The sequence below is a fragment of the Cotesia typhae genome, unplaced genomic scaffold (assembly GCF_013202065.1).
Source record: "Cotesia typhae breed Kobodo isofemale line unplaced genomic scaffold, CoteBio_Ctyphae contig_20, whole genome shotgun sequence".
NCBI lineage: Eukaryota > Metazoa > Arthropoda > Insecta > Hymenoptera > Braconidae > Cotesia > Cotesia typhae.
Genome location: NW_027423725.1, coordinates 1,785,400 through 1,801,172, shown reverse-complemented (window position 1 = coordinate 1,801,172; position 15,773 = coordinate 1,785,400). Strand labels below are relative to the sequence as shown.

Below are 15,773 nucleotides of genomic sequence, written 5' to 3'. Positions count from 1 at the left end.
ATGTTACACATTGTCATGATCACATATGATCATAATTTTTCTATATGATCATGATCACACATGATCATAATTTTCTATATGATCATGATCACATATGATCATAATTTTCTATATGATCATGATCACACATGATCATATTTTCTACATGATCATGATCACACATGATCATTTTTCTATATGATCATGATCACACATGATCATAATTATTCTATATGATCACATATGATCATGGCTAGTTATTTATGAACTTTCACCAAAATCCTACTGTCATACGTGGTCATATTCATTTATCATATGTAATCATTGATTATAGTAATATGTGTAACCACATACAACTAACCATCACCATTTATGATAATACTTGACTCTATGTAATCATGCATGACACCATAAACGGAAAAACATGATTTCTTTTATTTATCCTTAAAACAAATAAATCTCATAATCACATAAACCAATTTACAAAATCCAAAGAAGCAAGTAATGAACAAACCATAATAAAATCTTACCCCAATTGCAACACCCCTTCTTTACCAATGACTTATCTCACTAATTACAATAATTCTCGCATGATAGTTACACATATAACGCAGCACCTCTTTTAATGCTACAAAAGCCTCTATCTAAAAACAAATTACCAAAATTCTAACAACAAAAACAAAACCAACCAATTATTTACATCCAAATTCATTAAACATCCCATCTTTGCTTTAATGTGCAAAGTCCTTTCATTAAAAACCAAACAGCACAACACAAATGATGCCTATCGTTCCTCATTGACATCGTTCCTAAAAACATTGCCCGGCATTGTTGACGGAAAATTCCCCGGTGACGCAATGGATGACGGGGAAGGGGCAGTAGCAACAGATATACGGTTAATTGGTGTAATTAGAGGATCAATTCTCCACCAATCAGGGGGTGTCCAATTGGACACCAGGTTCCCCCGGAAATTTAAATCTGGGAGAACCGGAAGCGGTCTTCAAATAACATGATTGCGCTGGATTGTAGAGTTCGAATTAGAGGTTAAATTTTTAACTGAAAACAAATTATTGCTATCAGACGCGTTATTTACACTACTGGTGCTACTGCTGCTGCTGGTAGAAAACGGTTTGTGGTCAAATTCATTTTTGCTATCAGTTATCATCCCGGCATCATTGCAATCCTTCGATTTTTCATCTGTTTTTGCAAACCCTTCATTTCCATCTACATTTACGTCGTCATCAATTTTGATTGGACTGTTGATCAGATCAATGGAATCCTCGTTGCTCTTGTTGTTGTCGTTGAAAGTCGGCAAATACACCCGTTTACTGTCTTTGGCCACCTGGTGATCAACATTGGGTGAAGAACAATTGCAATTTGTCTGCAAGCACGTGGTTGTGGGCGTTGTTGGAGATCCTGGCAAGTTCGGCCATGAATTCACCGCGTGGTGACTCGCGTATAGAGTGCCGCTGTGATAGATAGCTTGGAATGTCAGGTCGGCAGCCAGTTTGTTCCCGTTGTTGATGCTATCGCTTAATTTCGTAGACGGCTGGATTGGGTACAAGGAGTACGGAAATGAAGGGAAAAACCGGGGAATTTTCAAATCGTCGTGGTTCAAAAGCGAATGGTGATGATGTTGGTGATGGGAACTTGGTAGTCCGGCTGATAATGGCGGCAAAAGACCCCGAGACAGTCCGTTGATGTCGCTTGATGATATTAGTGGCGACAATGTGAATCCGAATTTGTTTTCTTTCTTCATCAGGGATTTGGGCTTCCTTCGCGGTCGATATTTGTAGTCAGGGTGCTCTTTCATATGCAGAGTTCTGGAATCAAGGAAATTTTTTTAAGTGTTTTCATTCGAGTACTTTTTTGTTTCTTTCTACGGAGAGATTTGTGCTGAAGCTACACGGACAGAAATTTTTTTTAGAATCTACAATGAAAAAAATTGAACTTCTTCAAGATGATTTTTTTGGTTCAGGACTTTCCCTCTTGAATCAAATTAATTTTTTTTCAGTGCATTGTTTATCGATGGAATATTTTATTATCAACAAAATGTTCTTATTGTAAATTTTAAAGATTTTATATTTTAAAAAAACTAGATTGCAATTTAAGAAGATAAAATATTTAAATAATATTTTTTATTTAAATTATTTTTTTAGCTTATTTAATTTTAAAAAAATTGGGAAAACGGTTGATCTTTAAGGCCATCCCTGCAACTTCCCGCTAATTTCATACCAAAGCGCTCAACATTTCAATTATTTTGTTTTTGAGCTCTTATTATTTTTTACGACCACATTATCGCCGAAATTAATGGTACTTTTTTGTGTTTCTTCACATTGTATTTTTAAATTATCATTTTAAGAATATACCTCCCCCCCCCCTTCTACATATACGCATAGTAAAAAATAGTAATAACATCTACCCATAACTTCAAAACGTAAAAATGACTAAAATCTCAATTTTCAAAAATGAGATTAAAATCAATGCTATTCAATTTTTTTTAATTATCTCAGCAAGAAGTTAAAAATAATCCTCCCTAAAAGAAATCAATTGAATAATTTCGTTACCAATGGTAAAACCAATGTCTTTCGAAAAAAAAAATATGAATAATCAACTGCGAAATGTGATTCAATTTAGCGAAAGGTAATTGAACGAATAGTCCATTAGCGGAAGTCAATTCAACAAAAAACAAAAGTTTCATAAAATTTTTACCGTATTTTCTGCATTTACGCGATAATAAATTACTAGAAATTCTTGATTTCCTCTAATTTTTATCAAAATTTTCTTTGTTTCAAAAAATAAGTTCAATTAATACTGACCCAACTTTTTTCAAATTTTCTATCTTAAAAACCTAATTTGACACAAAAAAGCAACTGCACCACAAGATAACTCTCTTTCTTACTAGCAATTACTCAATATTAAAAGCGTAATAATCTTAATAAAAAAAGCATGAATACCTTGAGCGTGTGTAAAACAAGAAAGAGAAAAAAAATAATCGGAACGGACAAGAGAGTGCGATAGGAAGGGAGCGGGTGCAAATCCTTTTAAATCCACACAATTGCGACAATAGAGCTTTATTTGTTATCTCGAGGGCCACATTGTGAGTTGCCGTGAACGAACGGACAGATTACGTTAAGCCAGTGACAGCGTGGCTTCAACAGAACGCCGTCGTTTTAAACTCCCTTATATCTATATATCTATAACTGTAACATTCATGGCAACGACTTATCATCCTGTTTTTTATTTTACGATCTTCCTTCCCATAAAAGTTGATTTTTCGTAATTCACTAATACCCCCAAGAACTAACTGGCAATTCTTTAAAGACTCAATCTAAATCAGCGTAATCCACCGAAACCCAATTCTAACAGCTAAAATAATCAACGATAATTACCTTAATCTCTTAGCTTCGTCAATGAAGGGCCTTTTTTCAGATTCGCTGAGTTGCTTCCATTCAGCACCCAATCGCTTGGATATTTCAGAATTATGCATTTTGGGATTTTCCTGGGCCATTTTTCTTCTTTGTCCGCGAGACCAAACCATGAAAGCATTCATGGGCCGCTTTATGTGCTCATTGTTTATTGTTTTGGTAGACATGATTGATGACAACTGACAGCAAATTAGGATTACAACTTACCAGCACTATCAACATTATTTAAATCCACGCACTTGATCACATCATTAGCATCCATTTGATCTGCCATCAAACAATGATCATCACTTAACCAACCAACATCAAAGCACCAATTAAAACCAACTGATAATTGAATAGAAATGTTGGAGCACCAAGGTGTCCTGGCAAAGCGACAAGCAAGAGTGTTACTGCTCACATTGGCGTGACTCAACACTCAATGTCTGGTATTCAAGTGTGAGGGGAAAATGTTGAGGAAAAGGAGTTGAGGGTGAGTTCAAAAGGCCAATCAGGGTTTGCTATTCCTTCCCACTACCTGAGATTCTCTGTTCTGGGATACTATTGGCTCGCTACCAAGACATGGCGCCGGGATATTACGGCTACGAAGTACTAGGTTGTGCAACAGGTGAGGGTTTATCAATTCGCTGGTGCGCTATTGTCAGTGTTCTCTACTACCATATTCAAGGGTTTCTTTATTGCTAAGTATCAAAAGAGGGAGACTTTAGATTATGGCTATAATCAGAAATAGCAAATCGATTGTTTGTTCTGATAAGCTCTTTTTTGGTTTAGTTCTTCGGTTCTTGGAAGTTGAGATTGTCTATGAAGATTAATTTTTTTTTTTTTTTGATAACTTTCATAAAAAAATTCTGAAATAAATTATTTGGATTTTTTTTTAATAGGAAAAGTAAAATTTTTATGTGAATTTTTTAAATACTCAAATAATTTTTTTTAAAGATTAAGACTAAATTTTACTAAAATTTGTTAAAATTCTACTTTAAAAAAAAAATTTGATTGATTTTGATAGTAAAGATAAAAATTGAGTACTACAAAAAAGTTTTAACATTAAAACTATGATAGGAATTTTAAGTCATTCAAATTTGAATACTTTTCGCGCTTCATTAGCTTTTGTGAAAGAACAGCAGGGGCTGAAAGTTACAGGTATTTATAGGCTTATTAATAATGGCTGCGCTTATCACAGCTGTAAAGTTCCACAGTCTATATTTTCACGGTGTAATCTTTTATTTATTTTATTACAATGCAAACAATCAATATTGCAATGTTCAGCAAACATCAGCCATATTATTTTGTAACATTCAACAATTGAAGGTATTGCTGCTTTACTTAAAGTTATACATTCAGCTTAATCAAAGTTATACTTACCGGAAAATTTGAAGTTTTTTACATTTTTGACAAATTTACCATATTGGTTAAATTTACTAACTAATCTTCCTAAAACCATCAAAATCGAACGACGCCTTCAAAAGATATCGCAGTTTATATATTTCATAAAATAGGCTTTCTGATACAAATCTCATATTTTTGAGCTTAAAGACTCAAAAATCAATTAATTGGTAAATTTTTGAGGTCTATAAGGTCAAATTTTGAACTTCCCGAAATGACAATCAATGATTTTGAAAAATTGGGAAGTTATTGGTTTCGACCCGGTTTTCGAAAATCGAGTTTTCATCAGATCTCCACTTTTTAACGTCCTAAAAAGGTAATCTGGTTATTTCTATAAGGGTGTTCCATCGCGCGCGCGCGCGCGCGCGTGTGTGTGTGTGTGTGTGTGTGTGAACTCCTTACACTATAAATCCAAGTGTATTAACAAAACACACATAAAGTGTTTTGTTCCTATCTTGAAGCATTGTAGTCAATTTTAAAACACTTGGATTTACAGTGCATAACTTTTTGAAAAACTTGACCGATCGAAACGAGGTTGGCGGCGTTCGAAACAGTTTCATTGCCATTAGATTTTCTGTGAGTTTGAATTAATTAAAAAAAAAGGCTTTTTTGGTGTAACTTTTAAACTATAGTGTATCGATCAGTTCCAAAAACTAAAACTAATCATCTCTTAACCTCAAAAAACAATATTGATTGCCGCAAACCGCATCAAAATTAATTAATTCGTTCGTTGAAGAGAAATCGTCGAAAATTTTGGAAAAAAAGTGTTTTTTGTATGTATACAACTTAAAAATTTTTTTCTCGATCACTTAGCGAGAAAGAGATAATCTCTTTGTACTCAAGAAAATGGCGTTGATTGCTGCAAACCGCATCAAAATTGATCAATTCGTTCAAAAAATATTTAATTTTGAAAAATTAAAAAAACACTTTTTTTTTATTATAAAGTAAAAATTTTACGTTAAATCGATTGATAAGCAAGAAATAATCTTATTGTCCTCAAAAACTACGTCGAATTCCGTAAGCCTCATCAAAAACAATTGATTCGATCAGAAGATGTCGCAATTTCATAAAAATAAGTTTTTACAACCGCTAAATTTTAGAGCTTGAAAAGCTCGAAATAGTAATCAAGTTGTATTTTTGAGCTCATCCCAGGGATGGCCTACAAGGTCAACCGTTTTCCAGATTTTTTTTTATGAATGTACTAAACTAGAATAATTAGTATTTATGATCCTCGACTACAAAAAAGTATTTTGTTGAGAGTGAGATTTTTTATCATTTCTATTTATCGTTTTTCACCCTCGAAAATTATATGATGATAGTAGGGGCGTGAATATATATATCACATGGGGATGAGACGCCACGCGACCACTGATTATACCATTCATCGACGAACAGACAAAAAGGGGAGCGGGTCATAAACGTCCGACACCCCGTTCTCTGTAACAAAATGCTTCCACTCAACACTACTTCAATAAACTCTTTACTATTCTCAACAGTCAATATATACAATTTCGTAGTCCTTAAATCTAACATCCCCAAAATTTTTAAATTGTAAATTTTTAATTAAAAAATTTTGATTTTTTTTACCCCATGCCAATGTCGATATTTGTTTATTGTATATTCATAATCAATGCGCGACATCGATGGAATGAAAAAGCCCAATTAATTTGTAGTTGCGCATCTAATTAGCGTAATTGGACGAGTATGGGTCCTGATTAAAAGTATCACCAGCGGAACAGAGTAAGAAAAAAGGAAAATTATAAATAAAAGATTTTTTGATCGGAGAGAATGATATTCCAAGCACACACTTCGTGACTGTTGATGTATTCACAGTGTGTAACCCAACGGAACTGTATAAAATACTACCCCCCATTTTCTGTTCACTCACCAATAACTTATTGTAGCGTATTCTATTTTGATATGATGACATGCTGTTTTGTAGTGTACGTTTATTCAAGTGAATATGGAAAATTAGTTGAATTATAGGCACAATATGCATTTATTTGTCTAGTCGAAATTGAATTTATCGCCGCTATTTTTAAATTTGTTTAAGAGTGCGAAATAATATACTGATGATAGAAATTAGCTTCACTCTAAACTCAAGAGAAAAAATATTATTTTGAAAGGTTGGATTATCTTAAAAGAATAAAAAAAAAAAAATCAGTTGGATATCTATCTTATGGTGTAGATTTTTGAAGTCTATGCACTGAGAAAAAAAAAGAGTAGTTTTGTTACAAGAATTTATGTTATCCGAAATTTAGAACGCTTTTTTCAGCTGAAGAAATCACATTTTTCTCGTAGTATTTTTTTTTTTTTATAAAACTAGAAAATCGAACACGCTTCTGCACTGATAGAAAAACAATCTTGCTTCAAGAAACTTTTTTTCTTAAAAATTTGAACTCTTGAAACTAGATATAGATATATATCTTTCAAGAATTTTTGTCTCTTGGTTCAAGATAGGCGATAACATTGATTCAAGATGTTACCAACTTTTGTTAAGAATGGCTTTTTTTTTGAGTCATTAATTTACTTATTTCCCAGAAATAATTTTTTTTCGGTATAACAATTAAAGACTATTTAGTTTTTCAAATATACTTTGATGAATTATTTTAAGTTTTTTAAACGATAATGTTATTTTGGTTGAAAAACTAAATGTATCGATTGAAGATAATATAGCTCTTAAGCCAAGAAAATCTAAATCAAGACAAGAAATTCTTAAAGCAAAATAATCATTTGTCTTTCAAAATAAATTCTTAGATCAAAAAAATATCTCTTGAGTCAACATAAATTTTCTATCAGTGTGTCAAAATGTTTATTGTCACGACAATTTAATTAATTAATATTTTTACAAATTTTACCCACCAATATTTCACCGTTATCATGGTAACCGTTGCCAAAGTGGTCTCCATAGCAACGAAAAGTGACAACAATCAAAACTTCACGTCAACTTTTTAGAAAAGGATAAAGTTATTTTTTATGCAGAAAGAAACAACTTGAAAAGAAATTAACAAGTATTTTATCCAAAACTTCAAAATTTTTAATATAAAAAATTAGGTTTATTTTAATATATTTAAACGATTCTATTAGTATGATGGATTTAATATATTACAAGAGAAATTAATTTTTGTTATCAAAAATCTGAGGATTTAATTGAAATATTTCTTAATTTTCTTTAAAATTATTTTTTTTGGTATGAAAAAAATTTGATTCTCCAAAAAAAAATACAAGAAAAAATGAGACTTCTTTAGATAATGAAGAAAAATGTAGAAATTTTCTAACAACTTAAATTTTTGTAACAAGAGCGCTTTTTTTTCTCAACATTAATTTTTTCTCTGTGGAGAGGTAAACACGATAACTTTTGAGAAAATCAATTTTTCAATTCAATTGATGTGTTGCTCGACTCATCTGACTTTTGGGAAGTTGTGGAATTAAAATCGCAGCTTAGTATTGTTTTTTTTTAATTATAATTAATTTTTTCCGCTGGCAGTTTAAGAAATTTTAAAGCAAAACTAGAATTCAAATTTGCGCGCGCAAGCGCGCGCCTGAGTTTAGGATTTGCATATATTTTTATGCTTATAATATATTTGTCCAATCACGTTACGAATAGTTTGCTTACATGATATATTTTCATATTTTTCATCTAAATTATAAAAGTGGATAATCATTTGTCTTTCAAAAGAAATTCTTAGATCAAGAAAATATCTCTTGAATCAACATAAATTTTCTATCAGTGTAGGTATCGTATTAGCGGAAAGTTGCAGGGTGGCCTTCAGGGTCAACCGTTTTCCTAATTTTTTTTTTTTTATTTTACATGTGGAAATTTTTTATCAAATTTTTATCATAACAATTTCATAGTTATAAAATTATAAAAAAATTTATAATGTCAATCAACTTCAGTGTTTCTGAGTATTACTTAATTTTTTCTGCTGTTGCAAAAAAAATGTTCAAATTCAAATGAGTTTGCCTACGTCAAATTAGTCTGAAAATCAAAAAAATTTATTAGACTTTCAACCATTAAAAATTGTAATTGAAAGTGTAATCGAATCAGCCGTGGCAGCAGTAGCCGCCACTGCTACAGCAACTTCCGCTGCAACTACACGTACAACCAGCGGCACAACTACAACTAACACTACATTGTGTGTCAATATGTCTTTTTTCATAAAATTTTGCTTCAATTGATCGTTGATGGACTCTTTTATTTTGTCTAACACCAATGCTTGATAAACCTTGGTAAAAATGGGAACCATTCACAAGTGATTCCTTTGCTGAGTTTTCCTCATTAATGTTTGGATGTTGGAGATGTACTCAGGATTTTTGTCTTGTTCAATTACACCTTCACGAGACAATCCCACATGAGAATATACCTGGAAAAATAATTTTGTTGATTGAAATTCAAGATATAATTTAAAAGGGAATTAATTAAAAAAACTTACTGATTGGGCAGTAATTGCCAATGCAAAAACAAAAGTAGCCTTAGCTCCCATTATTCTTCTTAGCTCTTTAAATTCTAAGACAAAATCCAGTACTATAAGAAATTCATAGATTCTCCTTCTTTTTATGCTATCTCTGAGTAATAAAGTTTTTTGTTTTTCAATGGAAAAATACCAGGTTAAACTTATTGTTATCCGATATATTAACTATCGCCATCTCACTATTATTATTGCGCTGGTTTATAAATAAAAAAAAAATAAAGATAGATAGACTACTGTATCCGATTGACTCATTAATGATTTCAGCTGACCAAAAAAAATTAGAAGTTGTTATCTACAGTTAATTAAATAATTAAAGAAGTATAAATTGGAAAAACCAAGACTAATTATTATTATTATAAATAAAAGATATATTGTTTTTTTAGATGCCAATTTGTTTATTCTCAAAAGTAGATTAATCAATATTTGTATACATAAAGGATAATTTAAGGTAGAACCCTCGCGACTTTCGTCGTCAAAAGTTTATGTTAGAGTGTACGGTACATATACTTGAGAGTCATTATTGACAAGCCTAAAATTTTTTGCTGTTTATGTACTTATTTTAGCCACACACGAACGAGAAACTGATCGTTTGAAAAGTCTGGCAACACTGCATGAACGTTAAGATATTTTATAGTGCACTCTAGTGTTTTGGACCAGCTGTAGACTATCCTCTGTTGTGATACATGCGTTTATTTATTTATTCACATACATTCATTCGGAAATATAATTACAATGTCTGAAAAAAAATAATTGACAGTATTGTTTTGTTTTTTCAGAATAATCAGTAATTAAATTTTTTGTGTTGATGTATTAACTGATTTAACATTTTACTATTTTTTATTATTTCATCTGACTATTATTTTTATAACTTATCAAAGATTAATATATATTATTATATTAAAATTGTTAACTTTTTTGAATTTTTAATAAATATAGAAAAATACTTATATTTATAAAATAATCATTGTCATTTTTTTTTAAATAAATAAAATTAATAACTATAATATCACACCCAACGTACATTAAACTTTTCAAATTTTTCAGCGTATGCGCGTCTCATACTTTTTTCGCGGCTCACAAAACTTGCGTTGTTGCCATAGCTTTATTAACGTATCCCCTCCTCGGCTAAAGTCTGGTAAATTTTTCATTACTTATTAATAAATATCTCTGAAAGTGTGTGGTAATTATCAATGAAATTATTTTTAAAAAATTGTTTAGTTGTTAGTTAACGTTACTCTAGTTTTTAAAAAGATCTTTAGAAAAGTTTCTGAGATATAAAAATGTTTGTAGGTAAACTTTTGGATATCCCGTATACCGTAATGTATAAGAGCGTTCAAAACTCAAACTTTGAAATTAAAAATCTCTGAAACTAGATGGTCAAAAATTTTCAAATCGCGTCAATCGATGCAGAATTTTATGAACATTAATCTGCCAAAATTTTTAAAAAGTCCTAAGAAAACGACTCTGGCGAGGGTACTACCTTAATATTTCGCCATTTTTTTAAAATCCAAATCACCTATTTTTTAGATCCTCACAGTGGCTGACTCCCTTATTTTTTTAATTTTATAATAGCGCGCTTTTGGATTAATTAATTGTTAAAAAAATTATTTCTTCCCTTATATAAAAAAATTTTAATATTTCATTTTATTATTATTATTGTTTTTTATTTTTAACCTTTTTTGTGTCCCGGATTTTCCAATCTTCTATTCTATAACTGACAATTTCAAGAAAATACGATCAAGGAGACGCGGAGCGTCGGAGCATAAAACAGAAGCATATTGGCGTTAAATACAAGTAATATTCATTGCTCATACTCTGTTTATTCAAAAATAATTACGGTTAAAACACCCTTCTTTTCTGGTTAAAAATCGTAGTTTTCATGTTGTGAAATGAATCCATTATATTTAAACTAAAAGGTTTCAAAATTCTACTTTTAAATGTATTACGTTGTTAAATATAAATACATAACATAATATTATTGTCTGCATTGTATATATTATATATTTAGTACATAAGTAAGAGGAAATTTTACGAGGACATTTATTACGATTTAATGTAATAAAAGTCAAATAAGCCAACAGCCGATACTGTAGTTTCTTATTTAATACTTTTATGTATAAATCCCTTTAAATTATACAAAAAAAATGTTTTATTTCACAGATAACACGTTAGTTACTTTCCAAAATCGGTAATAAAAAAAAATTAAACCTATTTATTTGTAAAGTTATTTTTTATGCATTAGAAAAGTTTATAAAATTTATATAGGTATCGGTGGTTGTATACCGTAAATATAAATAAAAATGGAAAGCCAGGCCATTAAGAAAGTTGAAAAGTATGACGCATATGGCTGTTACGAACTGATATCTAAGACACTCAATTTAGTTATTTTACAGCGGTAAAGTGTATTTTAGACTATTATCCATACTTGTTATTATTTAGAACGTTATACGACCTTTATTTTTGATATCTATTATAATTGTATTTATTATTATTGTTTATCGCAATTAAATTTTATTTTTTGCTTTAGAACAACTTCTTACGAGGCAGATGAGGAGACTAAAAAAATTAATTTTGTTGAAAAAATGAGTTATTCAAAGGTTATCGTGTTTGACTCTTCATAAAAACTTAAAAATCGACACTAAAAACCATTAAAAGCACCTTTTTATGTCAAAATAGCAGTTATTCCATTAAAAAAAAAAAAAAAAAACTTTAATCAATTCTGCGATCTTTTTTACGTATTCAGGCAAAATGTAGGGATTTCAAAACGATAATAGATCATACCTTCTTACTCGTGCTAAAGACATCCATAATAAGCTATCAACTCACGAATTTATCGAAAAATATAAATGACATTTAAAAAAAATATTTATCATCTTAATATTATTAAAATGTAAACAAGCAATTTAATATTAAATTATTATTACATTATTAGATCATGATCAATGATTATTATTATAATTTTTCTTTTTTTTAAGTAGAAACTTTAGCTATTACCGCAAACAAATCCAGTGGATAACATAATAATTAATATTTTCATACACGACTAAACAGTTTGGGTTTCTTGCAAAGATATTCAAGCAGTATATATGAAGTGTTGATGTCAAGAAGTTAACCATAGCACACCGTGGAATCTTGATTTTAAGTTTCACAACTAACAAGTGTTATATTTCATCGCGTTAATGTCTTACTAGATAAACTATATGTATAATATTAGACGCGCTCGCGTAATGATTTAATTTAACTTTGGCCCAAGCCACTTCCGTCATTGCTTTCGCTCGCGGGTTTATGAGTTATTAATACGGATCCTTGATGTTATATTAAACAAGATAATAACCTTTAATTATATATTACAATCTCATCCAGGCTATAAATATTAACAATATAACTAAAAAGCGTATTGATAACGACTGACAGCTTATTAATTACTTGGTAGTTATTTTCAATTCAAAAATTACAAATGCAAATCAAATTGAAAATTCAATGGATTGCTTATTGTTTGCTGAAAGACGTATATGATGTTATTTATTATTTGTTTATTTTCTTCGGATGAATAGACGCGAGAAGAGTTAAATAGGGTGAGACTATAGAAATGCCTGGGGTATACAAACAGTAATATCGAGGATAGCGAATTGTCAGAATGACCCTCAAGCGGTTTTCTTTTTAGCGTCAAAAATTCTTTGTGTGTCTATTTTTCTGTTGATATTATTATTATGGCTTTATTTTTTACTGATTGAGCTTTTATGCATGTTTAGGTTCAAAATAAGATACAACAATCGACCCTTGTAATCTTATATATAATTATAGTCATGAATTCTTATTCTGCTTCACGTAAAAAAAAAGGTGTGTGTGTGCTTATGCACACGCGTTAAAAGTCATACTTCTTTGGCGTCTGAAGAAAAATTTTAAAAAACAAAACTGCAGTAAATATCGAAGAAAAATGTTAAAATCAATCAACAAGATTTTATTTAAGTAAAAATAGCTATACAGTAAAAATATACAATCATAAATTATCATGTGAATGGCCTAAATGTATGTTTTAAATATTTCAAATTAACTAAGCTATATCCATAGGTTCTTTTGGTAACAATTGAATAGGTATGTGAGTGACAAGAGATTTGTGGTAACTAAAACAGAATATACCGTGCTAAGTACTGTATACTCAGTTTCCTTACTTATAAGTTAAGTTAGTCATTTAAAGAAATATATATTATTAATTATATTCTGTAGCCAACTTCATCACGTCGTTTTTTTGGGACATCGTGCGCGCGCAGGTCATGAATTCACTCGCATCCAAAAGAAGTATAACTTCAAAAATTTTCTTCAATATTAAAAACTTCAAAAATCACGTTGAATTTTTTTTTATTTTTATCTATAGCGATATAACGCTATAAAAAATTTTTTTCACGAATTTTTATTTAAGCTTTAATTTACTAATTCGAGAGCCAGCTGAATATCTATATACATATAGTAGACTTTCTATAGATACATTCACTCATCACGATATCTCAAGAACTATAAGACCTAGAGACTTGAAATTTGGCAGGAATATTCCTTTTGCTGAGTAGAGATCAGCTAAGAACGGATTTTACGAAATTCCACCCACAAGGGGTTGCGGGGACGTTAACAATGAAAAATTCCCGTTTTTAAACTATAGCTCCTATCGACTCCAAATTTGGTAGGAATCTTCTGTAAGAGATTTAAAAATAATCTTACGATATCTCACCTTACAGAGGGTTGCGGGGGTGGGTATTAACAATCAAAATTTTTAATTTTTAAGCTATAACTCCTACAGACTCCAAATTTTGTAGGACTTTTCTGTAAGTGATGAAAAAATAATTTATGAACGAATTTTACGATATTCTACCCCAAAGAGGATTGCGGGGGCGTTAATAATGAAAAATTCCCGTTTTTAAACTTTAGCTCCTATCGACTCCAAATTTGGTAGGAATCTTCTGTAAAAGATGTAGAAAAATTCTATGGGCAAATTTTACGATAGCTCATCTCACAAGGATTTGCGCAGATGGGTGTTAACATTAAAAATTTTTAGTTTCCAAGCTATAGCTCCTATAGACTCCAAATTCTCATTTCAAATTTTTTTCTTCGTGTCAATTATTATTCATTTTTGAAAAAAAGCCACGCAAACATTATAATGATTGCAAATTGAAAGTTACAATGAATATTAGCTGGAATAATTGAATGGATAAAAGGTGTATGCTAATTTGATGAAATTTGGAATTTGTGCAAGTCAAAACAATACTCTAATTAAATTTCAAGTTTAGATCTAAAAATACAATTCTATAAAATGCCCAGCGAAGCGGGCGGGTAACACTAGTCTTCAATAAGGAGATAATTATTAAGCAAAAATAATTGTTTTAATTAAAATATAGAAAAATATAAATTTTCGATTTTTTTTTAAATTGCAAATTTTTGTAAATAAATCTTAGAATACTGATAAAAAAATTTTAATTGTAAAATTTACATATTTTTATACATAATTAAAAATAGTTCGTAAATCCAAATGTGCGTACCTTAAGCGTTCATACCACGGACAAATTATTCAAATCAACGCGCATATATACAAATTTTTAATAAAAACCTAAATTGTATTTTCGATTTGTCAATCACTATAAATTAAAATGTTTCAATAACCTCACATCAAAAAATTGTACTACGCCACAGTCAACTTCTGATTTTTCATTATTTCTTCACTAAAATTATCACTATCCCCGTTGAAAAACTTGCGGTATCTAGAACGAAAAAATCATTTAACTAAATACAATTAATTTAAAAATTAGTAACTTACATAAAATTAAACTTCATTATCTCTTTTTTCGTTAAAGAAGGCTGAGTAGATTCTAAAGATTTAAGAAGACAATCTTGAGTTATTTTTATCGCACTTTTCTGGCTCTTATTCTGTAAATAAAAAAGTTATTAAACCAAGAACTCATCGATTATTTTTCGCAATATTTTTTTGAATACTTAAGACAAGATAATTACTACGGTATTTAATCTGACATTATTATATAACCTATTAGATAAGGAATAAGACCCTCGACAATCATCCAGGCGTATATATTATGGGATGAAGCATAACTGAGAGTGGTTGCTTGGCATGCACTAATGAAGTTGCTAACGTATCCCCCAGTTATATTACATACCTACTTATCTAAACACTAAGTAACTGTGTAAGATAATTTTTGCTCTCTTCGGCAACAAATTTATTTTTTCAAATAACGATTAACTTTTCCATTAAAAAAGTTTCAATTTTTTCTCACAAAACAATTTGCATGTAGAAAATGTATACAGTACTTACTTTAGTCATTTCTGTATAACTTTCGTCAATGGTGTTTATTCAAATCAAAATCTTTAGCAGTCAAATTTTGCTGTTTGCGCAAAACTTTTCAAATTTCTTCTCGGTCGCTTTAAAAAAAATCATGCAATTAATTAAGAATTCAAAGTTGAGATAATAAAAAAGTTTAATTACTTCTTGTGGTAACGGACACAATAACCC

The 15,773-nt window shown here is 30.2% G+C and overlaps 1 protein-coding gene across 1 annotated transcript; it reads right to left on the bottom strand.

Annotated features, from left to right (window-relative positions):
* Positions 1 to 979: 979 nt before the first annotated feature.
* LOC141538263 (transcription factor SOX-14) lies at positions 980 to 3,768 on the bottom strand. Its single transcript, XM_074259640.1, has 2 exons — positions 3,372 to 3,768; positions 980 to 1,802 (listed from the first exon to the last, which is right to left on the bottom strand). Exons 1-2 carry the CDS (start codon positions 3,572 to 3,574, stop codon positions 980 to 982), a joined length of 1,026 nt encoding a protein of 341 aa, XP_074115741.1. The 5' UTR covers positions 3,575 to 3,768.
* Between the last annotated feature and the right edge of the window lie 12,005 nt (positions 3,769 to 15,773).

Bases quoted from the DNA above. Each gene is read 5' to 3' on its own strand.
- LOC141538263 (XM_074259640.1), bottom strand. From the start codon at position 3,574: ATGTCTACCAAAACAATAAACAATGAGCACATAAAGCGGCCCATGAAT. The intron at 1,803-3,371 runs GTAATTATCGTT...CCTTGATTCCAG, and splicing joins GACGAAGCTAAGAGATTAAG to AACTCTGCATATGAAAGAGC.